The 25,015-nt window shown below is 36.6% G+C and overlaps 1 protein-coding gene across 3 annotated transcripts; it reads right to left on the reverse strand.

Moving 5' to 3' along the window:
• Positions 1–20,656: 20,656 nt before the first annotated feature.
• Positions 20,657–24,419, reverse strand: LOC148022163 (bidirectional sugar transporter SWEET6b-like). 3 transcript variants are annotated; one of them, XM_087696702.1, is made up of 7 exons: positions 24,215–24,418; positions 23,693–23,799; positions 23,547–23,583; positions 23,187–23,397; positions 22,808–23,005; positions 22,015–22,134; positions 20,657–21,889 (listed from the first exon to the last, which is right to left on the reverse strand). In XM_087696702.1, exons 2-7 carry the CDS (start codon positions 23,727–23,729, stop codon positions 21,605–21,607), a joined length of 888 nt encoding a protein of 295 aa, XP_087552828.1. In that variant the 5' UTR covers positions 23,730–23,799; positions 24,215–24,418; the 3' UTR covers positions 20,657–21,604. The 3 variants fall into 3 exon arrangements, with proteins under 3 accessions (XP_087552828.1, XP_087552829.1, XP_087552830.1); XM_087696703.1 differs by having other exon boundaries at positions 23,547–23,799; positions 24,030–24,419; XM_087696704.1 differs by having other exon boundaries at positions 23,256–23,397; positions 23,693–24,419.
• Positions 24,420–25,015: the final 596 nt, after the last annotated feature.

The following is a 25,015-nucleotide window of genomic DNA, read 5'->3' on the forward strand; positions in this document are numbered from 1 at the left end:
ACTAAAGATGAAGACCATGAAGAAATGCTAGATTTCATAGAAGACGATGACAATATCGGTACTACTTCAAATACTATACTAGGTATGCCAAATCCCTATTCTTTATTAACAATGAAATGTCTTGTGCATGTTAGAAAAAAGATTGTTTTACATGATGATAGGAGCACACACGATTTTATTTATGAAAAATTGGTCAAAGAATTGAATTTACATACTGTTTTGACTCATTATCGCATTAAGGCTGCATTCTTAGGTACTAGATACAATGGACACGAGTGTATGACTTAGAAATTAAAATTGGTGATTATGTCGAGCAAAAAAATTTATTAGTTGTGCCTTTGCAATCTAGTGACATTATCTTAGGAATGCCTTTGCGTCATCAATATAATCCCGATATAGATTATTCTACGCATTCAATGAAGATTCATTCTAATGGAAAACAAATCACATTGTATGGTACGCACAGCCTTGATAATTTTCCATTGCTTAATCATACATACGCTAAACGTGCGTTAAGAAAAGGTAGCAAATCATACTTAATATGGATGAATGAAATTGAAGCTAAGGAAAATCAGATGCATCCTAGGCACGCACAATTTCTTTCACAATTTAAAGATTGTTTTACTACTGATTTACCACATGGCTTACCATCTACATGTTCTGAAGATCATAAAATAGACTTAATTCCAGGTTCTCAACCACCATGTAAAGCACCTTATCGACATAATCAAATTGAACAAAAAGAAATTCAAAACCAAGTTGAAGAATTGTTAACTCGAGGACTTATTAGGCCCAGTAGTTCTCCTTTTGGTGCACCTGTCCTATTAGTTAAAAAGAAAAATAACACCTATAAGATGTGCATTGATTATCGTGCCCATATACGATCACTGTCAAAAATAGATATCCGATCCCTAGGGTAGACGACCTCATGGATAAACTACAATGGGCTATAATATTTAGTAAAATAGATCTTAAATATGGATACCATCAAGGACAACATGACACATTTGATATTATTAAAACTGCATTTAGGACTCAATTTGGACATTATGAATTCCTTGCTATGCCTTTTGGTCTAACTAATGCACCAGCCACATTCAGTCGTATGATGAATTACGTATTTTTGAAGCATCAGCATTGTGCCATTGTTTTCTTTGATGACATATTGGTTTTTAGTAAAAATGAGAACAAGCATTATGAACATTTATCCTTGTTTTCAAATTATTGAAAGTGAATCAATTATATGCTAATCCCAAAAAGAGTGAAATTTTCCAAATTCACATTTAATATTTGGGACATATTGTTTCATTTGAAGGTATTAAAGTTGATCCTAAAAAGATAGAAGCAATTTTGAATTGGCTGATACCTAAAAATGTGCATGAACTACATTCTTTCTTAGGTCTTGCTAGCTTTTATAGAAAATTTGTGAGAAATTTTTCATTACTTGCATTACCTTTGGCAAAATTATTAAAGAAAGGTATTGTGTATCATTGGTCTGAAAATCAGCACAAGTCCTTTGATTTATTGAAACATGCCTTAACACATGCTCTTGTATTGCAACTCCTTGACTTTAATAGACAATTCTTCCTAGTAGTCACTGACACTAGTGGATTTGGAATAGGTGCTGTCCTTATGCAAGATTCATATCCCATAGCCTACTCTAGCTGCAAACCTAAACCTTCTGAACTTAAGTATTCTACCTATGATAAGGAATTGCTAGCTGTAGTACAAGCTTTACGACAATGGAAACACTATTTAATGGGATCTCAATTCATGATCAAAATTGACCAACAAAGTATCAAACATCTCCTTAGTCAGCCACAAATCTCTGACCGTCATATTAAATGGGCTGCTTTTATTCAAAGTTTTCATCTACTTATCCAATATCAACCCAGAAAAGAGAATGTTGTTGCTGATGCCTTGATTAGAAGACCAACTATTCATAATATCCCTGTGATATCTTTTGATTCCCTAATTCCTATGCAAGATACCTATGGTCAAGACCCCAATTTTCAAGCTGATTGGAATAAATTAATTGCAAATAACTAGATTCCAATTGATTCATTGTCTTATGCCGATGGATTTATGTTTTATGAGAAAAGGTTATGTGTAACTGTTCCATTTAGATCATTTGTATTGCACGGGATTCATAGTCCCCCATATCAAGGCCATAGAGGTATTATTTCCACTTTACGTACATTGGTTGAAGATTTTTACTGGCCACAAATGGAATCTGATGTTTCTACGTTTGTATTTGAATGTTTAATTTGTCAAAGAGTTAAGCAACACCATGGTAAGCAATATCGTTTGTTAATGCATTTACCAATTTCAGAACGACCATGGGAACATATTTCAATAGATTTTATTACTGGTTTGCCTAACACCCAAGCTAATCATGATATGATTTGGACTATTGTAGATTGATTTAGCAAACAAGCATATTTCATTCCATGCAAGAAAACGTTAACTGCATCTCAAGCTACTCAATTGTTTTTGAAAACTGTTTTCACTAACCATGGTTTGCCAAAAGGTATTATTTCTTATCGTAATTCTAGATTCTGCAATAATTTTTGGACTACCTTGTTTGCTAATTTAGGTACAAAGATTGATTTTTCATTTGCATTTCATCTTAAAATAAATGGGCAAATAAAAGCTACAAACAATACAATTTTGGATCTTTTGCGTGAGTACATAATTTCAAAACCACAAACATGGGATACACACTTGCATTTACTTTAGTTTGCATACAATAACACCTCACATACAGCTACGTAGAAAGCACCATTTGAAATCATTTATGGATATGGATTGCCTACACATGTTACATCATTGTCAAACAAAGTTAAAGCTACCGATGATATTGCCAATATGCATCCAACCATTTTTGTTGAAGTCAAAGAAATGATTGCGAAAGCCCATCAATTATACACAAAACAAGCTAATAAGGAAAGAAAAGCTATGAGTTTTACAGTTGATGATTATGTTTGGTTACGAATTGAAAAGAGAATATTACAAAGTGTTGAGAAACACCCTGTTGTAAAGCTAGCTCTTAGATTTTATGGACCTTTCAAAATCATTCACCAAATCAATGACAATGCATTTAAATTAAAATTACCAGAACACTGGAAAATCCACAATACTTTTCATATAAGTTTGTTATGACCTTTTAAAGCCCAATTACCTATCCACCTTGTCTATGACAAATCCTCCTTTGTTAGAAGAAGAAACTGAAATCCTTGAACCCGAAACTATTCTAGATACTGATTATATGACCACTAGAACTGGCTGTAGATATTCTAGATATTTGGTAATGTTTAAAAATCATCATGTTAAAGAGGCTCAATGGATGCACACTCGTGACCTAAGTGCTTACCCCTCACTGCTCGCTCCACATTGAGCTAATAGCAATTGAAGACAATTGCTATTCCACCCCGGGGGTATGATGCCAGGAGGCATATTCCACGATGGATTCCGTAAACCTATATTTATTTGCCAGGTCTCATACACAAGGTGAATTCCTTGTGCGAAAAGTTGACAGGGACACCTGTCCTTTTCAAACGTAACATTAATTTAATGTGAAAGTGGGTGATTCCATAGTGGGTGCAAGATGAAGAGGATGCTAAGGAAAGAGATTCAACACAGAAGAATGGTTGCTGGTTGGTTTGAGGCTGCTCAGAATAATTATTAAAAAACCCACAACACGCAAGACACGCGGTATGCTTCAATTTTACAAAGAAATTTGATTGTTTTTGTTGTTTCATGGTCCAAATGTTGTTCATATGCAATGAAATTTTGTTTGAACCTTGTTTACATCATGATTGAGGGCTGTAACTACAGAAATATAGAACCCATAATGATTTAGAGCCGTTATTAATTCTTTAAAACCCGCAAAATGTCATTTTTAATGGAAATTAGTGGTTTTTTTCAATTTTTAGCTAGAGAAAAGGGGTGGAAATGGGATAAAATTAGAGAAAATGTTAAGTCTCAATCAAAAAAATAATCCAATACAAATAAATTGGAAAATACCTATTTTTCATGAATAATAAATAGGAAAAAATAGCAAAAATAGGAAAAATTAGGATTTTCGCGCTAAAAAAATATGGAAAAATAAGATTTGTGTGCGTGAATGTTTGACAAGGTTAAAGCATGGGGTTAAGCCTCAGTTTAGCCTTGTCCTTTGTGTTATAGCACTTGTTTATTGGTTTTTACATACAAAATGATACAAAACAACCATTTACACCTATGCACCGCAGCAACACCTAAACGGTGAGGGGGGGTTAAAGTTTGTGTGACAATATAATTGCTGAAAATATACAAATTTTGATTTCCCTTTTTGTACATAGCATTTAGGGATTGTTCCATAATTAAATATAGGCGACTAGTAGCACAGAAGTTCCGGTGCTAGTCCCTAAAGCAGCGCAGCACGTAACACTTAGTTAAAATCCATGAAAGGGCTGTTTTCCACACCTCACATGGCTGGTTTTTTAATCATAAAATGGTTGTGCATAATTGTTATACACCTTGCATCAAGCATACCACGTGGTATCTCTTGGAATGCATTGTAATTGATTGATAAACTTTTACCAACGTTGAGAGGTTAGGAAACCTAAGCTGTAGGTTTAGACGGGTGCTTCCGTTGGGGAAAGTTTTGTAAGGCAAATTAAAATCTCCTGGAATGCTCAATTATGAAAGAGTGGATTTTGTGCGAATGTTATATGTGTTAGCGACGCATCTTGGGGCCAATACTCGCGGTGTAGGAGAGTTGCAGTGGAGCTGTGGCAATTAGCCAAGAGGTGCTTCCCTATGTGTGTATTACGAGGCATTATGCCTATATGTTATGGGATCTCCCTCTGAGGAGAAGGGAAGGTGAACGTTGGACTACATATTGGATACAAACGCAAAATCATCATACACATTTAGTGCAAAGTGAGTCTTAGACGCTCCTGGCCCACGAGGCCGTGTGGTGGGGTTGTCTGTCGTATGCATGAGGTCCGGCTAGTGCCATAGCCAGTGCTGGCCCATTTTAGGTCCCATCAGGCCTTTTGATCATTATGTGAATGCCTATGCATATATGCTAGGTACCAAGTAAAGTGGGCTGTCAATCTCACTGAATGATCAGGAGATTGTGAATATTGTTGGGCAAAATGGAGATAATTTTGGTACACTTGACTAGAAGTTGTCCAATCCCCTGGAATTAATGGCCAATTTATCTGTGGCCCCGTAAGTGAATCAGTTGAGCTCCATCCTCATCTTCTTGAAATCTGCTGATCAAATCCTTCATATCCACTAACCAACTGAGGGGATTGAGAAATAGAAGTGGTAGGAGATGGAAGAGGAATAGGTAAAAGAGGATGAAGAGATGGGTAGGCAAAATCATAAAATGAGGAATAAGCTAAAGAAGGATTAGCGGAGAATTTAGGTGAATTAGTTAAAAAAGGTGTTAATTGATAAGCAGGAAAAGTAGAAGGAATACAGAGAGATGGGGAAAGACAAGGTGGAGAAGGAGAAAATACTCGATCTTCAATGAAAGAACAATAGGTAAAGATTGGAATTTGAGGAGAACCTTGATGTTGGAAAAGGAGAGGTAAGATGGCTCCTCAGTTGGATTGATAAAGGGAAAAATAAGCATCATATCAATGGGCCATTTTTTGATAATAAAATAAGCTAGGAATGGAGAGATCTAAAGCAAATTGTCAATGTTAGGCATCAAAGAAGGATGAATCAAAGGGATGGTTCTTGAAAAGATAAGCTAAAAGATCCACCCTTAGTTGGTTAGTGTTCTACACATGAGTAGAGGCTTTATTCTGTCGTTGGTTCCAGGTCTATAGAATCAATCATTGTATGTCATAAAGTGTCAAGGCAAGTAGCCACTTCACAATAATAGAAATGGAACATTTCATCTATCCTCAACTCCAAATGTTTGACGTACAAGGCAACTTATAAGACTACATCCCCTATATACCAAGCTAGATCTTCATCATCTAGAATCAACAGATCACCTCGTAAATACATATAAGACATCAGCATTGTATCTGAAGTCACAGAATCTTCAAAGACCATACAAACTACTTTTGTCAGCAAATCAGAAGACTAGGCTCCACTCCAACCATTCTCTAGAAGAGGTAGATCCATCGTTGAGAACTTAATATAGAAGGCCAACTTCTGCAACTGATAGTGGAAAAAAAAGGAATGGTTGGGAGGAACATACTCCTAAAATTTCTCAAATGAAGACCATATCCTGGACTGCAGTCTTTCCACTTTAGCTTGAAACAACGGATATAATGTGGCGTGTCATTTGAGAACTACCAAGTCCGTAGTGGTCAGAGAAGAAACTGGTTGCCCAAGACTCGGTTTAGAAGAATGTGACTGGACTAGTTGCTCGTTAAGCTACTAAATTTGGATTCTTCTCTGTTCTAAGGTGGTATTTGCTATCTTAAGCTCCTCTGTCTGGGCAGCTAGCAGAGCCTGAAGCTCTTGAGAGTCCTTCAATAATTTATATCATTTCTCAATCACATTAACCACTTGGGTTTTAGTGTTAGCCAATTGAGTGTGCAAACTAGAAATTTCCATTTTCTGAGCATCAATGATCTTAGTCTATTGCTCCATTTGGGTACAAAGATCAAAAAAGCATTCATGAGAAGAAGCTAGCTCTGCATTTGCTTTTGTCAGCTCTTCTTTGGTTTGTTGGACTTCGTCATAGCAAGAGGAATAGAGCTGTTGGATACAGGCGGTCACTAAGAGCTCAATAGAACGCTGAACATCTTGACATAGGAAGGGAATTACATCTCCACCTACCAAGTGTTGTACAGAAGGGATGAAAATCTCCAAAGTACCCTCGCGATGTGCTCTGAAAAGATTGAGAGTTTTGAGGAAAGCTAGCAGGTGACTACTAGATTGATTAGGAATGGAGACTGGAGGAGGAGCTGAGGTTGAATCAGCTACTCATTTTAATTGTTTCCTCTAAACTACCATAGGAGGGATAGGATCAAGATCCTCAATGATGACATCAGAGTGTTCAGTAGGGGGAGGAGCTTGTGGTGGATCAACTATCAAGGTAGGAACTTCCTTGGAAGACATGTACATGTAACCAATTTTTACACAATAATACATCTTTGTCCTTTGTCTCTCTCTAGCTTCTCTTGTCCTTTCATGGCTTCCAGCAATCTCTCTTTCTCTTTCCAATATTTCTCTCTCCATTTCTAGTTTTTCTCTCTCTTCTGCTTCTCTTCTCTCTCCTCTTTCTCTCTCCCCAGTCCTCTCCTTGACAAGTGGTATCAGAGCTCTAGTTCTAATCCATTTATTTACCTTACATGCTAAGTTTCCATCCTTTACAATTTAAAAATCCAAGAAGCTTCAGGTACACAAGGACAGACACTAAAATCGAGGCAGCACTGAAGTGACCAGTGGATATAACCAAGAAGAAGTCATGCAACATTAAAGACTTTTTAGAAGTTGGAGGTAAAAATGGAGAAAGGTTCCCCTTCCTTCTTCATAGTGTCCTTAGCCTTTTTCTTGACACCAGAAGACTTCTTCTTCCTGCCAATATCCATGCCATAATGCTAATTGTACCATTGGTGGAAAGGAGAAGCATCGACTTGTACAATTGCAAACTTTACAAGAGTCTAGGTTTGGTCAGTGGTGGCTAGTTTTGGGAGAATCTTTGACATTGGTATCTAAGCAGGCAATGCAGATTCTACCTTAGGTGTAAATGGAGTGAACATTAATGTCTATCCTGGTCTGAAGATCTTCAAAAATAGGCTTCTTACAAAACTGCACAATTGTAGAGGAAATATCCGCACGATATCTTCGCAGATAGGAAGTGTTCGATAAATCTTTGAAGTTAGAAATGGAGTATGGAGAGAAAGAAGCTAAGCTTCAATATGTGGTTTCTTGTCTTCTTCAACCTTCTGCCCAGTCTAAAATGTGATTTCTTGAAATTCAAACCTTCATACACTGCAGTCTACCAACACGCAGCTCCCTATCATTTGATGCAGTTGGATTATCTAAACTCTATTAATTGCTTCTTCACTATCTCTTGGCCTCTTATGAGGATCTCACTCGAATAGATTTTCCATTTTGATCATAACTGATCTCTCTCCCAACGTGGCCTGCTGTTGCACTTCCCTTATTGGCATTGTTGGATTCACAGTTTTGACTAAGTTCGAGGTGAACGGATTGTTGGAAGGGAGTTGACCTTCGGTGGCTATGGAGAGGCCAAGGTTATCACTCCTGATAATAAGGTCGTTAAAGAAGGGACTCGATGAAGGATGCTATGCTTGAACATCCATAGCAAATCATCTAGCATAAATAGGTTCATCACACATTCTTTCATACTCCCAATTATCATCATCACCATCTACATGAGCAGTATCAGTAGTAGGCTTCTTAGCCTCTTTCCTTTGATCACCCATAGCTTGGGGAAAGTAGCACATTTTTGGATCTCCTGCACTGTGCTTTGCAATCTCCTACAACACTTCATGACAGCATTTGTGTCTACATTCAGCTTTGACTCCAACATGCATGACAACTGTCTAAAAACACCTGTACTACTAAGGCACCACTTATCCTATCGTTTTAGTGCATGAAATTGTCTAAAGCTCGTTTTAGTGCATAAACTACAGAGATAGTTGTAGGTGTTGGACACATAGGGAAAGAAGTAGTTTATGGGGCTGCATATCAGCAAGGTACCACCAAGCTGGTAGCTATTCCTTTCAAAGCTCTAGCTTATGTACTCTCTAGCTAGATCTACAGGTTGTAGAGATGCTGAATCATTTCTAATGCATTGCCTTCCAAGTCTATTGGAGATGATTCCCAATTACCTAATTTGAATGGGATGATTGGGGAGACACAAGGGCACTCAAAGATGGATAAATGCCGAGCTGACTAGAGCCATGTGGCACTTTTCTAGCATTTGATTGCTAAGGTGCCACTCTCCTATGAGAACCTCGAGAGTTCTCATCACTATCCTAGCACATACTCCATTCACTAGCATCATTTAAACAAAGTAGATTCAAAGTGTTGCAACAACTTCAGCATCATCATTGGGAATATGTACAAACAAATATTTAAGTAGCGTCACTGCAGAAGGTCGATTTGCTGAATTTCTTTTCTGCAGACAGAGAGACAAGTTCCCACCCTGCAGCTCCATTACTATTTGCAACAACTTGACTACCATTCCCTGTGGCTGTCCCCCTTGATTTGCAGCAGCAGAAGAGGAGAATGTCTCCCATTTTGAATTGACCTTAGTCTTACTGCCAGTAAAAAGGGCCAGGTCTAGTTTGTTTTCATGCTCTTCAGATGTCATTGTAGGTTCATCCAGATTCAATAGATCACCACTCTCCTTGGTGCTAACACTCTCCTTTGGAATGCTTGCAACTTTGGGCAAAGGTGCAGGAGCTGCTTCCATGGGAGGAGGAGGCGGTGCTGGCAAAGCCTTCATGCCATTGACCTCATAGTGTGCCTCATCATGTAATGCTTCATGAGGTCTGGGCTCTCGACTCTTAGGTCTTCTTCCACCTCGCAAGGCTTCTGAATGACACCCAAGGTCTTGCAAAAGCTGTAAAAGGCAACAAGCTCCTCTGTTTGCTTGGTTGCCCTGTTGTAAATGTCAAAAACCTTATCACAATCCTGTTGGTCCATGTCAAAGAACGCATCAAGCAAGATGACCAAACCATCACCGATGTCTGTGTATAGCATTAAGCTCTCTCTCACCATAGAGTAAAGTGCAATGTGAACAAGGTGGTTCACCTTTGCTGCTCCAATTGGTCTGCAAGCCAAGAGGCGCTCTAGCAAGTGCTGAAACATGGAGAAATTCTCCATCAATTCTTCAGTCGCATGTCTTTGATTGCCTTGACCTTAGTTCTGCTACAAGAATCCCCTTTTCTAAACGGTGTCTCAAGGTGAATGCCTTCAACATCTTCCTCTACAAGGGTAAGGTATGATGGGACATGTCCTTTAGTGGTCTAGAGGCAATGGGGATAGAGCTCTGCATGCTGCCTTCTTTTATCGAGACAAACATAATGTTGAACCATAGCAATATAATGGAGGTCTAAATGTGCCACTAGATCAACAATTGGGGACATCCATGCTTTAGACTCCTTATCCAGGGACTTCACAGTTTTAGATGGATGGTTTTGCATCTGTTCTTCGACCCAGCCATGGTGTGGGTGCCAAAGAGCATATCTATCCCAGTCCATTTGTTGGTCACAATTCCCATCATTACGTAGAAGAATTGAGTGGGACGAACTAGATGATTGATAGTTCCCAATATATGAATCCATTGCCTAAGACTTGCAAATTCTGGGTAATGTTCAGCAAAATATGGAAAACCCTTCCCAACCTAACCCAAAAAGTTTCAATGTGCTTTTGGGAATGAGGGCAATGCAAGAAAGTGGCTAGAAGGAGAGTGACAGGGCCACCAAAATGGGCCATGCACAGCCACCTTCTTCGGAGGCACGTAGACATTCTTAGGGATCTTGGAAAAGCCATACACCGTTGAGTCAATCTCCATCAAGAATGGATACTATGGGTCATTCATTAGATAAGGATGGTCATGGTAGCATTTGTAATTATGATTTTCAGCAAGGAAATATTGACTCTGAAGTGTCTTATAGAAGGCAAGTGGCATCCAGTAGCAATATTATGAGCATCATAACAGCATTGGAATTTAGCAAGTCAGTTGCTCACATGCTTGACATGATTGACGTGTTGCCAAATGCACTTATGCATTTTGATGCAACCATGATGGCAACTAAAGTGATAGATGTCGTTCGGATAGAACAAGCACTTTTTAAACATTTGACATCTCATGTGGATCAGTTGTTGGTACAGCCATGCATCTTGGATGCTCTCATCAATATTTATGGTAATGATGTTTTGCAAGAGGGTTTAGCACATGTTTATGACAAGTATATGTTGGTTGTATCGATTGTCATGTCTGATGCAGTAGTTCAACATGACTTATTGCAATCATTGCTAAATATATATAGCAATGAGTATAGCCAATCACTCTCTCATGGACACCGATACCTATATGGATAGGAGAACGACCATGAGCAGCATTCATGTACTTCTCAGCCACATGCTTCTCATGAGTACCATGGACAACACTATGATTATTCTATTGCTGATCTATATAGTGATGATATGGGCAACATTGGATCTAAAACCCGTAAAGCTCGGTAATTGACCATTGATCAGATCAAAGAGTTGCATGATTAAGGGTTATGCTATATATGTGTTGAACCGATGCATTCTAATCATCAAGACATCTGCAAAGCAAAGAATGCAAGGATATTTGTGGTACTTGAATATTCAGATGAAGAGGATACAGATAGTCATGCTGAAGATAATTTTGATGATGATCCAAAGGAAAATAAAGGGTTTACAATTGCATCCTACAAAGATTCATTTGTTGATGAAGACCATGACCATGGGCTTCTCTTTGATTCATTTGTTGTTGAAGACTATGTCCATGGGCTTCTAATTGATTCGTTTGCTTATGCTTTTGTGGATTCATTCGTACATGCCTATTATTTCATGAATGGTGATATCTCTAATTTGGTGATCATGATGCATGGATGGGATATTACCTTTCCTTTTGATCCGAGAGGTTAAGGGCTGGACTTAACTCTCTAGGTGGACCAACATTACTTTGGAATGATGTCCTAATCTTCAAGAATTTTTTTGACAACTATCATGCTAACTTGTGGGCTTTGCATCACTACAAAACAGATCTCTATTTTGGACCAGATTTAATGCTAAATTAATGATAGAGATGCGTGAGTCATATGAGCTGATAGCACTTAATGAGAGCTTTGTCTGGAGCTATAGCATGTCTGATTTGGATAAGCCAATCCATAGTTATTACATATTTAGTACAGCAAGTTCTGCAATGGACATCATAGAGTCTTCATCTGGGAGGAGCTCTTAATGGCAAAATTTTGGAGATTTCATTTTCATATTTCCCAATGGTTTTCAATGCTTTATATTTGATTCTCAGCCCTCTAGTTGTACTTATTTTGTGAATCCTTGAATATTAGGCGATTTTATTTTAGTCCATGTAGAGTACCCTGCCCTTATCCACCACTTGGAAATTTGTAATAAGTCCTATTTTGTTTTTGAGGACAAAAACATCCAAGTGGGGATGGAATGTAAAGAACTGAAATAGGGGCATATAAAAGGGCAAAGGACACATGTACATGTAACCAGTTTTTACACAATAATACATTTTTGTCCTTCCTCTCTCTCTAGCTTCTCCTGTCCTTTCATGGCTTCCATCCATCTCTCTTTCTCTTTCCAGTATTTCTCTCTCCATTTCTAGTATTTCTCTCTCCTCGTCACTCTCTTTCTCTCTCTTCTGCCTCTCTTCTCTCTCTTTTGCAATCTTCTCTCTCCTTTTTCTCTCTCCTCAGTCCTCTCCTTGACAATGAAGTTGAAAAGTTTAAGTGCTAAACTAATTCATGAGCCTTATGATAACCCAAGGTAATAAAACTATTGCTAATCGAACTGAAATTCAGGAGAAGAAGTATATCCTTAAGTAGGTTAAGCCACTGGAATTCAATGGGAAGGGTAAAGACGTTGAAGTTGAGGTAGAGATTTGGATTGAGACCATGGAGGACTACTTTACTACCACGAGAACTACCCTTGCTAATCAAGCTATGATCGCAACGTTGAAATTGATTGGTGAGGCATGCCTGTGGTGGAAATAGTGGTGTAAAGACTAGGGACTTGCTGAGATAGTTATTACTTGGGAAAAGATGAAAGAAGCTGTTTATGGTCACTATTTGCTGCCAACTTATCGCACGCTAAAAATGAATGAGTTCTTTAACTTAAGACAACTAGGAATGAGCTTTGAGGCATATTACTCAAAGTTTATCTCACTGCTTAAATATGTTCCTTCCATGACTATTGCTCAACAGGTGTCTAAGTTTTGACATGAATTGAATGCTCCTCTGAACACACATCTTGAATCTATGCACCCAATTGATTTGCAAGATGCTTTGATTTGTGTAGCACCTCTTGTTCAGGAGATTTTGTCAAAGCCAAGGAATAATATGCTCTGGAATTTAAAAAAAGGGACTTCACAGGGCTATGTTAAGCAAGCCTAAGGTCAGTGTCGGCCTAGTCAAGCCTAAGGTCAGTGTCGGCCTAGGCAAGGAAAGAGGGCCAAAACAAATGCAATCGAAAACTTCATACCTACGGGAAGTAATTCAGGAGTACCTAGGTGTTTCCACTGTAATGAGCCAAGCCACTTTAAAGGACATTGCCCAAAGCTTAGCCAAATTCATTGCCAAGGACAGTACAGAGGTCAAAACCAAGATTCAATTGGAAAAGGAAAAGCATATGTTGTAATTCTTAAAGAGCTTGAAGAAGAGGGAAACCCAACTATGGAAGTTGATATGGAGATGACATCAGTTCACACCACCCTCCATAAGAAAAGCCCAAATTGCCAATTTTTGGTGATTCAAACACTAGCAGAATATCAAGGTAAGTCCTTTAAAATTCTAATTGACTATGGAAGCACACATGTTCATGTAACCAACGTGTGGCAAGAAACTAGGTATAGACACATTACCTATATCTAGGTTGCTTGTGGAACTTGCCAATGGAAAAGAGATCATGTCAACTCAACAAACTTGCAAAGTGATATTTAGCCTAGTAAGCAATCTCTCTGAAATGGGATTTAGGATCATGAATTTAGGGGCCTACGAATGTCTATTAGGTATGGATTTCCTAATCCCCAATGATGCACATATTCAATGCAGAAAAGGCGAGGTTACTTTTCAAAACCTAAAGGGGGAAAAAGTGATGACCCAAGGTGAGGTAGGAAAGCCAAGATTCAACTAGCCAAATCATCTCGCATAATAAAAGGGTTAAGAAAAGGATTACATGTGTATCTTATAAAATTAAATAAGGTTGAGCAGAATAATCAAGACAAGGGAGAGCCATATAAGCTAAAGGAATATGATGAAATCTTCCTAGAATAGCTCAGTGAATTACCACCTCGAAGAGAAGTCGATCATGAGATCAGACTTGAACCAGGAGCCACTCCAATCACTAAGAGTCCGTATAAAATATCTATTCCTAAAGCAATTGAGCTGAAAGAGAAACTTGAGCAGTTATTGGATCAAGGATACATCAAACCTAGTAATTCACCATGGTGAGCCCTAGTATTGTTTCAAAAGAAAAAGGACATAACTCTCCACCTTTTAATTGATTACTGAGGACTAAACTAGGTAACAATCAAGAATAAGTATTCGATTCCAAGAATAGACAAGCTACTTATCTTGATGATTTTATCCTAGTCTTCTTTGATGACATCCTAACATACCCAAAGAGAGACGAAGACCATGAGCTGCAATTGCACATTTTGCTAGACACAATGAGGACACACAAGCTCTATGCAAAGAAAAAGAAGTGTGCCTTTTTCAAAAGACAGATGGAATGTCTTAGATTCATAGTATCTACTAAAGGAATCTTTGTGGACCTAGCTAAAGTCAGAGATGTTTAAGAGTAGCAACCTCCAATGATAGTTAAGGAAGTGAGAAGTTTTTTAGGGTTGATTGGATGGTATAGAATTTTCATAAAAAATTATGCCCCAATAGTTGTACCTCTCACTAATTTGTTGAAAAAGTAAATTGTTATTGTGTGGATGCCCATTGAGCAAGCTAGTTTTGAGAAGCTCAAGAAAAGTTTGGTAACATCACCTATTTTAAAGCTAATTGACCTAAGTCAATAGTTTGAGGTTATAACAGATGCAAGTTCTCTTGCACTAGATTGTGTGCTTATGTAGCAAGGTCATCCAATAGCCTATTCCTCAAGAAATGTGAAAATACATGAGAGGAATTATGCCACCCATGATCTTGAGCTATTAGCTGTGACCCATGCTCTCAAATTGTGGTGACACTATCTTCTTGGAAGCAAGTTTACTTTGCTCATTGACCACAAAAGTCTCAAATGGATCTTTACTCAACCAGACCTCAACATGAGGTAGCGTTAGTGGATTAAAGTCTTTCAAGAATTTGATTTTGAAATCAAGTTCAAACTTGGAAAAGAGAATGTGATTGTTGATGCACTAAATCATAAAGCTTTTCTGAATGCACTTATCATGGAAGAGCCATCCAAAGGAGAGACTTTAGCTACCATGATATCTATGCCTAGCAATCCAGTCATTGAGTTAGCCAAAGAAGAGGCAAACAAGGATCCTAAGTATTAGCTAATGCTTAAAGAAATCCTAGTTAAAGAAATTGATCCTAAGCTCAGAGTCAAATACCAAAATTTCACTGTGGATGATGGAGTTGTGTATTTTAGGACAAGGCTCTGCATTCCCCTCAGCTAAAGGTTGAAAAAGAAGATATTATGGAAATCCCATGACTCCCCGTTCTCAAGACACCTTGGCTATGATAAAACTCTTAATGCAGTCAAGAAAAGTTACTAGTAGGAAAGACTAAAGCATGATGTACTCAGATATGTTACTGAATGCCTAAGTTGCCAATGGATGAAAGCTGAGCATGTCAAAATGCCAGGGAGCTGTGGCCACTTGACATTCCACGGATGAAATGGGAGTTCATCAATATGGATTTTGTAGTTGGCTTACCTTCTGTTCAAGAAGGGTATAATTCAGTCATGGTGATTGTGGATATATTGACAAAGGTCACTCATCTTATCCCAATCAAGACCAACTATAAAGCTTCAGATATTGTACGATTATTTGTGAAATAAATATTTAGGCTTCATGGATTGCCTAAACAGATTGTTAGTGACCGCAACTCTTTGTTTACCTCACATTTCTGGAGAAGACTATCTGAAGCAATTGGAACCTAGCTTTTCTTTAACATAGCTTACCATCCCCAAACTGATGATCAAATAAAGCGGGTTAAGTAGGTCATTGAAGATATACTGAGAGCTTACTGTTCCAAAGAACTGACAAGGTGGGTACAATATTTTCCCTTAGTATAATTTTCCTATAATGCATCATATCACGAGAGTATTCAAATGACTCCATTTCAAGCATTGTATGGGAAAGATTGTTTGCCACCACTGAATTTCTCTGATCCAACCCTAAAGGTTGAGGCTTCTAAGAAAATGCTAGAAGACATGGATGATTAGGTCAAAACTATCAGATAAGATATCCAAGCTGCCAAAGACCGCTAGAAAGCTTATGTTGATCTAGGATGGCAAGAGCGTATCTTCCAAGAGGGAGATATGGTTTTCATCCATGTATGCCCAAAGAAGAGTTCTCTATCATTAGGAAAGCTCAAAAAGTTTAGTCCAAGGTATTGTGGACCATACAAGGCTCTCAAATGCCTAGGAGCTAATGCCTACAAACTGCAACTTTCTGACCATGTGAAAGTCCACAATGTATTTCACATGAGTCTTCTAAAAGCTTATGTGGCAAATCAAGATCATATTCTTGATAACCAACAATTTATAATGCCTAGTCAAGGAGCCCTTGAACTCCAACCTAATAAGATTCTAGATGTAAAAGAGAAACCTCTAAGAAAAAGAACCATTAGAGAGTATCTAACCCAGTGGAAAGACTATCCTGAGGAGGATGCCACCTAGATAGAAGAGACAACTCTAGAAAAATAGTTTCCCTAGTTCTTTTTCGAGATGAGGACATCTCGATTCCTCTAAGGAGGAGATGATGTAATATTCCTACCACAGCACTTCATATCAAGAAACAAATTTGAGCTTGATTTTTCAAAATTACTCGTCGAGCTGTCACATAAGTGAGCACATGTAATTTTCTTGATATTGAGTCTCGCATTGAATCAATTTTGCAATCCGACACAAGAAGACGCCTCAATGTTCCTAGCCAAAAAAAAGCAAAGATGCCTTGTAAATAATATTACGATGGCTTGATCATAAATTTTTCCACATTATATTTGACTTAGCATTTTTTATTCCATTTAATACGTCAAGGATCGCATTGATTTCATAACTGCAAGACAAATCGCAAAAGCCTCAATCGGTAGACAAAGAACGCACAAGAATGAGCATGATATTGAGTAAGTTAAGTATCAAAGAGTATGACATGACTTTATATACTAGATAAGTCATGAGGTAACTTGGCCAAAAACCACTAGATGAAGTTGTTTTGAAGGAAAAAAAGACATTTTTGAAAAAGTAGGCCAAAATACATGATGTTTTTGACACTTGGAGGGAGAGAAAGCATTTAAAAATCATCCCCATGCCACCATCCAATAGGTAGGCAAATGAATATTTAACAAAGCTCAATTGGCTCATGACAAGTAGCCAAATGAATTGGTCGACTGCATGTTCTCCCTCATGCCTATAAATACACCCCCTCTCCTTCACAAAGAAAGCAAGAAGGAAGACCTCTTGATGATGGAAAATTTTCTCTACTTCTCTTATCCATTGAAGCTTGAGCCTTGAAAGAGGAAAATACCCCCCTTCTACCTCATTTTCATTTTCTCTACCCCTTGCTATGCCTTTGCCCCATATGACCATACCGCTAAGCAAAATGTTGGTGACATTTCCAACTCTCCATGAACTACGACGTCAATTTTGCTTGACATCCATGGCTCCATGACGTTGCAGAAATTCAAAAAGCATATTTGAAGCAAGGGAATTTGAAAAAAATTAATGTTTCATAAGCTTATCACTTTATTTGGCTTTAAATAATTATAGATGCATTCTAATGAAAATGCATATGAATTACCGCTTAAGAAAAAAACCTAAGTAATATAATAATTAGCTATTCACTGAAAAGAATCTTTCACTTGGAAAAGGATTATGTATATATCATTAAAAAAATATTTTAATTATGATTTGTTTCATGATATTTATTGTTAATTCATTAATGACATATGTGATCAAAATAACAAAAAAATAATAGACATTGTTAGAGAAGGGAATATTTTATAAAATTTTCTTGAAAGTGACTATCTCTATTTTATTTTGCAAATGATAAACATATGCATATGAGTTTTATAATAATTTATAAAAAATCATTTAGAAAATATCATGAGATAATCAATGTATTAAATCAATGAAAAATTACATAGGAAAATATATACTAGATGCACATACATTAGGAGCGTGAAAATATAATTCGATGTCTGAAAGATGAAATAAAAATTACACTTACGATTTTTGCATTGCCTAGAATAAAGTTTTCAGAAAAACAATCAGTAGTACACTTAGGACACATAGCTAAATGAAAATTGATATTTCTAGATAACGTTGAAAGTTCAACAAATTCAAACATCGTCAATTGACCATACAATATGAGTAGAATAAAATAAAAGTATTTTCTTGCTAAAAACACACACAATGTTAATATTAATGATTATCTTAGCGAGAGTGTCAATATCATGAGTTGAGCCATGTATGAATCAGTAAGAAAACCTAACCTAAAATATCGAGAATGTTGAAGCAAAAATAACTATGAAATACTTGACAACCCTAAAACTATAAGTATCAAGAAATTAAATAAATATCAAAAGTTAGTAGGACTTGTTGGACATTGATAATAATTTATTGATATAGATTTTAAAGTCTAAACAGACTTGGAAAACCATTTGAAATCCTACTAAGTGTAGGTTAGGGTAGGGCAACACATGAATTGCCTGCTATAGGCATAAATGCCCATATTATCTTTAAGGATGAAAATACCAAATTTTTCATAAGGATAAAATAGACTTCTCATAATTAATCAGATTCACGAAATAACTTACGGATCTTGAAAAAGAGTTGCAAGTAGAAAGTCAAACCCTAAGAATAAGATAGGACCTTAAAAGAGAAACCCTAGATCTGGGTGGGATTTTTTTCTATGCTAAAAATACTTGATGCTGTTTCTTTTTATTTGTGCATGCATTGATGGTTGCATAGGAAAGATTGATTATGCTTGTAGTAGTTAGATTTGATTATAAATATATAATCAGGATAATAAGAGGAAATATCGCTCTATGCCTTTCCTACGGCTAGACACATAACCGTGATTCAAGGGGGATTGTTTTGTATTGCCACGAGGAGCTTTGGACCAGCCTTGATTGTGAGAGGTTGCTCGATGAGGAATCCGTTATAGGCAGGAGGAGGCATAAATTCTAGGGGGGCTCTGGCTGTAAATCTCTCGATCGCTACTAGGAACTGCCTCATCCTTACACGATCAGGATGGGATCCTAGAGTCCTTGGTACTAGTGAAGGGACAAAAATCTTGGAGGGTTTCTTTTCTGGTGAATGGAGGTGTATCTTCTGCATAGGCAAAAGGAAAAAATAATTGTAAATCACTTTGTAAAATAATAAATAAATATGTTTTGCCAAAAAATTATTTTATGTCTTTGTGTTGTTTCGTAAAATTACGCGAAGGAACCTGTGATAACGAGATTAATTAACGAAGCTACTTTTATATGCCATAATTTAATGTGATAGGTAATTAGAAAACTAAAGAAAACCATTTGTGGGAAGCGGGTGGGCAAGATCCCTGACAAATCCGTCCTACGGATGGGTGGTCCTAGTAAGCTGGGAGCTTATGTCAAGAGATTGAATGAAACAGTAATTAGAAAAAATTAGGTAGAGCCTACCGTTGACTTACCTAGGGTCAAGTCTTAAAACCTTGATAAAAAATTATCTTTCACAAAGGTGGGTGGCTGTGCCAGAACTTAGTTAAGGTTCCTTGAATCCTGACCCGTTTTACTGGAAAAAAGCATTGCACTCCATGAACCAAGGGTAACTATGATCGCTCTAGTCGGATAAGAAGCCTTTGTGGGTCACCTCCAATGGAGCTAGCTAATGTATAGAGACCTTAGTTGTCAAATTAGGACCCAGATCTTGCAAGTTGATCCTCATGGGGATGTCCGGTACCTTCTATTATGAGGTGGACTCTGGGAAACCTAGACGATAGATCCTGTCCATTCTCGTGAGTGCCGGGCAAAGCCGTCTAGGATAGTTCCCCACTAGACCACTAAAATGTGTTGCCAGGGAATTGTTAGGCAGGGATATGACAACTATTGTGCAATAGGGTTCCTAGCTTGTGGGAGATCAAATGCTAGAGGAAGGAGATCAAATTCTTGATCAAGTCCCTCAATTAGTTGCTAGAGGAGCAGGAAAGTCATGGGAGAGGCTAGTTACTACTAATGAGAGATATGAGGATAGTAGAGACAATAGTGTGATTTGCATTGCAAATTGCGGGCTATTCCTTGGGGCACTCCTAGGGTCAATCTCCAACCATCAATAGCTCTACAAGTTTCCTGGGGTGCAAGGGATGAGGTCTTGATGGTTGTTGATGTCCTAGAGAGGGCTCAAGCAAGCAAGATATTGGGGTAATTTGAACTAATGCTTCAAACATCGATCTATGCAATCAATGCATCCTTACACTTTTCAATCACTAACACTATATGTAGGAGAGTTGAGAGGGGTTTTGCAATGTTCAAATGTTGTCTAAGTTTATAGGGATTATTATTTCTCTCACAATGTCAAGAGAGAGAGCAAGTAATTATAGTAGGTATTTTTCATGTATGTGCTATCAAAACTCTTTGTATTTGTGTTCATGTGTTATGTTGTCCATCTGAGTGTGCATGTGTACATGAATAAATTTTCTATCCCTTGATCTAAAAAATATTAGCTTCTCTCTTTCAAAAGAAAAAGAGTAAGCCTTGAGATCTCTCAACTTTATTTTAGGGGCTCTCTCAACTCACATTTTCACCAATCTCTCAATTAACTCTCTACTCCAAAACATAGCCTTGCAATCTAAATTGTATGGTAACCTTCGCTTCTAACAATGAAGGTTTTGTCACATGAATGAAGTTTTTGTGCATAAGGATGAGTGGCCAAGAGTATTTGTACCATACCTTAATTTCAAGACCATATTTTTGCTTAACTTGCTTGGATCACGAATACTTTTAAAACAAATTATTTTAAGACGTTACGATTAAAAATGCCAATATTTTAGACATGCTGATATAGTCCCAAGCATGCCACATAAATTCTCATTTATAGAAGGCTAATCCTGGTTTGTGCTTGTATATTTTGTACCAATATGATTGGAAATCATGAAATAAAATAGTTTCACTAAAAGCATACTATGCATGATTTTGGGTAACCATTGTAGAACATGACATTGTTCCACGTTGCCATGTGAAAATAGTGTACACATGTATTGATTTGATAGATCATAATAATTTGGACAAGTTTTACACAATTATACATTGACTATATCCCCAAGTCTCTAATCATTCAAGTTTTTGCAAGGGAACTTAGAAAATGAAAAACTTGAGATCAATTTGGTAATTTACACTCAAGATTCTCTTAGACCCAATGACATGAGTTAAGGAGCACTAATATAGTAGTATAAATTAACAAAAAAAACTAAGAGACTTCCCTCAAACACATGACCCAATTCTTTGCACCAACACACTCAAGAGTCTTTTAAACCCAATGACATGGGTCAAGGAGCACTAATACACTAGTATAAATTAACAAACAAAAACTAAAAAACTTTTCTCAAACATGTAATCCAAATCTTTGCACCAATACAAATTTTGTTAAACAATCAAATGAATGGTTTTGGTGGACATCTAGTTATGTTTGAATTCAATACATGTCATGAATATTAGATTATGACTTGCTTATTTCTAAGTCAAGATAACAAAGTAGAATTTCCTTGGTTATTTGGATTATTCGCAAGTTCTTTTATAGTGGATGTTCTAATGCCACTAGTAGTAAAATTGTTTTGATTAGTTGCAAACAAACTAGGCACAAACTTTATAGTTGGATTTATCAATTCATGTTCCATGTTATCACTAGTTTGTGTGTTCTTCATAATGAAATTTGTAGGAGTTGGGATAGGCCTTGTATTCTTATGATAATATAAATATAGAAGTATTTGCACAAGTCCCAAAAACACGCCAATTGTATTTGGAATCTGTAAAAGTCAAATTAAGAGCAAGCAAATCTTTAGACACAACCCCAAATTCTAAGAAGTGATTAATAAAATGTCCAAATAATCTCTAAAAGTGATAAGATACATACCAAATTGCCAAAACATACCTTCACAAAGATGTCATGTGTAGCCAACCCATAACCACACCATGTCCCACTTCTAAGGAGAAATGATAATGATAGTAGAAAAGGCATATACTCCACACTTTTGGTGCGGATGACAAGCCCCTATATTGAGTTAATACAATTGAATTATGAGTAATTGCTACATTATTTTACTTGTACCTATTGACATATGAGAGAAAGAGAGGTTTTTCATTATTATTTTATCATGATGCAAGTTTAATATCTAACCATGAATATGATGCTACCCTAATTAAGATAATTTGTTAAGCGTATAAATCCAAATACAATGACTTATTTTCCTTTTTTTTAAATAATGTTTTTATCAATCATTTATTTGTGTAGGTGATACAAATTTTTTTGTTTTCACCTTTGATTCTAAGGGTGATGGAACAATTTTTCTTCTTTTTGTTATATTAGAGGAATTTATGATACCCATGGTATTTATCACGATCATTCTATTTCTCATGATAATGAGTACTAATTGAATGTGGGGAAAAATTTCCAAATATAAGGTTTTTGTGTTAAGTGGATGCCATGTCAAAAGATAAACTAACTAGATTTTAGGAAACGACACATGCTTCACACTCCTTTTCTTATAATAAAGGGCATTGAAAAGGTGATGCCAATATTCTACATAACCCTTTCAAAACTTTTTTTAAAGACCTTTATGATGTGTAATTGATTGAATATAAATTCCTTCGTTTATTAGTATATATTTAAGGGATGTTAATGAGAATATATACTTTTTCTTAAAGTAGGAGTTATAAAGTCATACCATGACACTAAGTGGAGAAGCAAACATGACGATGGAACCAATATTTGCCATAACGCCTATCACCAAGAGTTGTAATTCATGGATGTGATATGTTTTTCTAGTAGTGTAACTGACTACTCTTTCCAAAAGTAGTTCCATAAAAAGAATATAGGTTGCACATCCCACGGTGGTACATCCTCCCCATATTAGCATCAATACCTATCATGCATGCAAAGTTGAAAGTTGGAAGTTAAAAGAGGCCTTAGATATTCTTCTACTACTAATCAAACGTATTATAAAAGAGATTTAGATGTGTTCTTAACTCTTCCACTAATACTGATGATTATCATGCATTTTAATAGACAAAGGCGTTGTTAACATCAAGAATAACCATGGTTACCTTCTTTTTCTTAGTGGAGAAGCACCAATACAAAAGAAGATAGATGAATTGGAAAACAAAACCTATTACATTGACTATGACAATCATTATGGCATTGGTCTTTTCCACACCATAATATGTCCACAATATGGAATTGATTAGTGACCACAAATATGGTTGCTCATTGAAATCCCCAACTGATCTTGTAGTCACAATCTTCCAAAAGGTGGGCCTAAAAATCAAGAAAGGTAATTAGGGTCAAATGGAAAGCTATTTTGAAAAAAAGAAGTGATTTGATCAAAGTTTTTGAGATATAATTTTGGAATATCAAATTTAGAAACAATTAGAGAACAAATAAAGCAACAAACATTTGAGTCTTACATTGGAGAAGCATGAGAAAATATGGACATGACATTTCCTACAAATAGAACATTAAGAGAAAGTGAATTAAGCATATTGCATGATTGATTTATGATTAACTAAGAAATTAGCCTTTTGAAAATACATGATTTATGAGAATCACTTACCAAGAATCCCAAGTATAAGAGCAACTAACATTGCCATGCTTTAAACAACTATTATAATGAATCGAGAACAAAATATCAAATTGAGAATGTCCAATGTCAAGGTTTCCCTGATTATCCACAAACATTCTAGTTAGTAAATGCCTATCCAAAATTTATCATTTAAGTTATGCAAACATACCCAATGATAGTCAATTTATAAAATATTAGTAAGCAAGTAAACAAAGTCCACCAAATCTTGTGATTGTGCATAATTTTGATTTAGTTCCAGGGATTATGCATATATCCATCAAATTGAGTTGTAAAAAGAACTTAAGACAAAGTATTGGAGAGTGTTGACCTTAATTATCTCAAAGTATATAATCTAGTGATTATAACCAAATCAAGAACATAACTTTAACCTGCAAGACAAGATTAGTCTATGTTTGCATACATCATGGTATCTAGCAATTGAAGGATTGTAAGACAACAATATCTCAGATCCAACCTATTGAAATTATATCAAGATTTTCTAATCCAACCAACCTTGCAATTTAAATAATTTTTTACACTGTGATCAAGCTTTTCTTGAAGAGGTCTTGTAACCACATAACATCATTGCAAGTGTAGTAAAGAGAGTGTATAGTTTACATCCCTCCATTTATAGGTTAAGAGGAAGGCATTGATTTGAAAATTATTTATTCGAATATCATCACATGTAACATCAAAATGTGCTCCGCATGAAATAGCAACAAATGAATAGTTGTAACTTATTGCTATCGAATCTTTTGCATAGATATGTGCTTACATGATAAACATGCATTGAAGTGGGAAAGCATCAATTGCAAGTAGAAGCCATGTGGCTATCAAAAGTTTATTAAAGAGATGAATTTATTCTTAAGAAAAGAATGCATGATAGTAGCTAATCAAAAGTGAAAGAAAGTGCTAGATAGTCATGTAGCTTCAAGATTGCAACAGGAAAATAGACTTAAAAATTGGAATTTTTTGCAATTACCAATAATTTACAAAGCCACAATAAATGATAAAAAATTTTGAATTCTTTTCATAAAATTGTTGTTCACATATATAGATGCATGGGGGAGAGAGAGAGAGAGAGAGAGAGAGAGAGAGAGAGAGAGAGAGAGAGAGAGAGAGAGAGAGAGAGAGAGAGAGAGAGAGAGAGAGAGAGAGAGAGAGAGAGAGAGAGAGAGAGAGAGAGAGAGAGGGGGGGGAGAGAGAGAGAGAGGGAGAGGGGGAGAGAGAGAGAGAGAGAGAGAGAGAGAGAGAGAGAGAGAGAGAGAGAGAGAGAGAGAGAGAGAGAGAGAGGGGGAGAGAGAGAGAGAGGGA

The sequence above is a fragment of the Lygodium microphyllum genome, chromosome 17 (assembly GCF_053477565.2).
Source record: "Lygodium microphyllum isolate KBCC chromosome 17, Lygodium_microphyllum_v1.1.10, whole genome shotgun sequence".
NCBI lineage: Eukaryota > Viridiplantae > Streptophyta > Polypodiopsida > Schizaeales > Lygodiaceae > Lygodium > Lygodium microphyllum.